We start from the raw sequence: 921 nt of genomic DNA, 5'->3' as shown, positions 1-921 counted from the left end.
TTTCACACAACTTTTCTCATACAAGTGAAGGATGATTTGGTATCCAATTCAAATCTTATATTATTAAATGATATTATATTTTATATTTGTAATTTTGAATATACAGGTAATCTGTATAATTTTTTTTCTTAAAATACACTGCTGCTAGAATTTTGCACAAATAATATGTATTTCTTATATAGAAAATTACAAATATATTACTATTCACCACATCTAATTTGAGAGGCAGATCTCAAGATAATCAAGGAGAAGGTCTCAGCCACTCAACTTTGAAAATTCTATTTTCATTATTAGAAGAATAGAAAATACGGGTCCCACCCCCATGATTACCATTGTTGGAGACGATCTCTCCAAGAATCGTTCAATCTTAAGAAACTTCGTCTGGGAAATAGTCAATCATATGTTCCATTTTCTGTCCTGACGGGTCACAACATGCCGGAAATTAGTTAAGAAATCATCACCCGAATTTGCAGAGAGTTGTGGAAAAGATGAAGGACCCTTCTGTTGCACGACTTCTGTTCTTCCTCATCAATCTTCATCTCTCAGTTTCACTTGGCCAGCGCCAGGTTTTTGTCCAGTTTCTTTCATGAATTTCATTGCCACGGTCCGCATAAGATTTTTGTATGTAATAACATCCAATGTCCACAGGTGTACATCGTTCACATTGGATATCAGAGTGCAGGAAGAACACTGGTTGAGATTGAAGACGATCATTTCTCGTACTTAACATCTGTTAAGAACTCGGAAGAGGAAGCAAAAGCTTCACTTCTGTACAGTTACAAGAACATCATCAATGGCTTCTCTGCACTGCTCACTCCTGATGAAGCTGAGAAGTTATCCGGTAAATTATCGTAATTCTTTTGTGATGATAATAAGATGAAGTACTTTTTCACATGTTATGTTTCTTTTTCTCTGATCTTC

General features: G+C 35.3%; 1 protein-coding gene across 1 annotated transcript; it reads left to right on the top strand.

Annotated features, from left to right (window-relative positions):
* Positions 1-260: 260 nt before the first annotated feature.
* On the top strand, positions 261-841 carry LOC105155316 (subtilisin-like protease SBT5.6; the record flags this gene model as incomplete). The annotated part of the gene is made up of 2 exons (XM_011071191.2): positions 261-566; positions 649-841. Coding segments are annotated over exons 1-2 (271 nt in total), but the record flags the coding sequence as incomplete, so codon positions are not given.
* Between the last annotated feature and the right edge of the window lie 80 nt (positions 842-921).

The sequence above is a fragment of the Sesamum indicum genome, unplaced genomic scaffold, assembly GCF_000512975.1.
Source record: "Sesamum indicum cultivar Zhongzhi No. 13 unplaced genomic scaffold, S_indicum_v1.0 C01911, whole genome shotgun sequence".
NCBI lineage: Eukaryota > Viridiplantae > Streptophyta > Magnoliopsida > Lamiales > Pedaliaceae > Sesamum > Sesamum indicum.
Note: the sequence above shows the minus strand (reverse complement) of the source record. Positions and strands in the feature narration are given on the sequence as shown.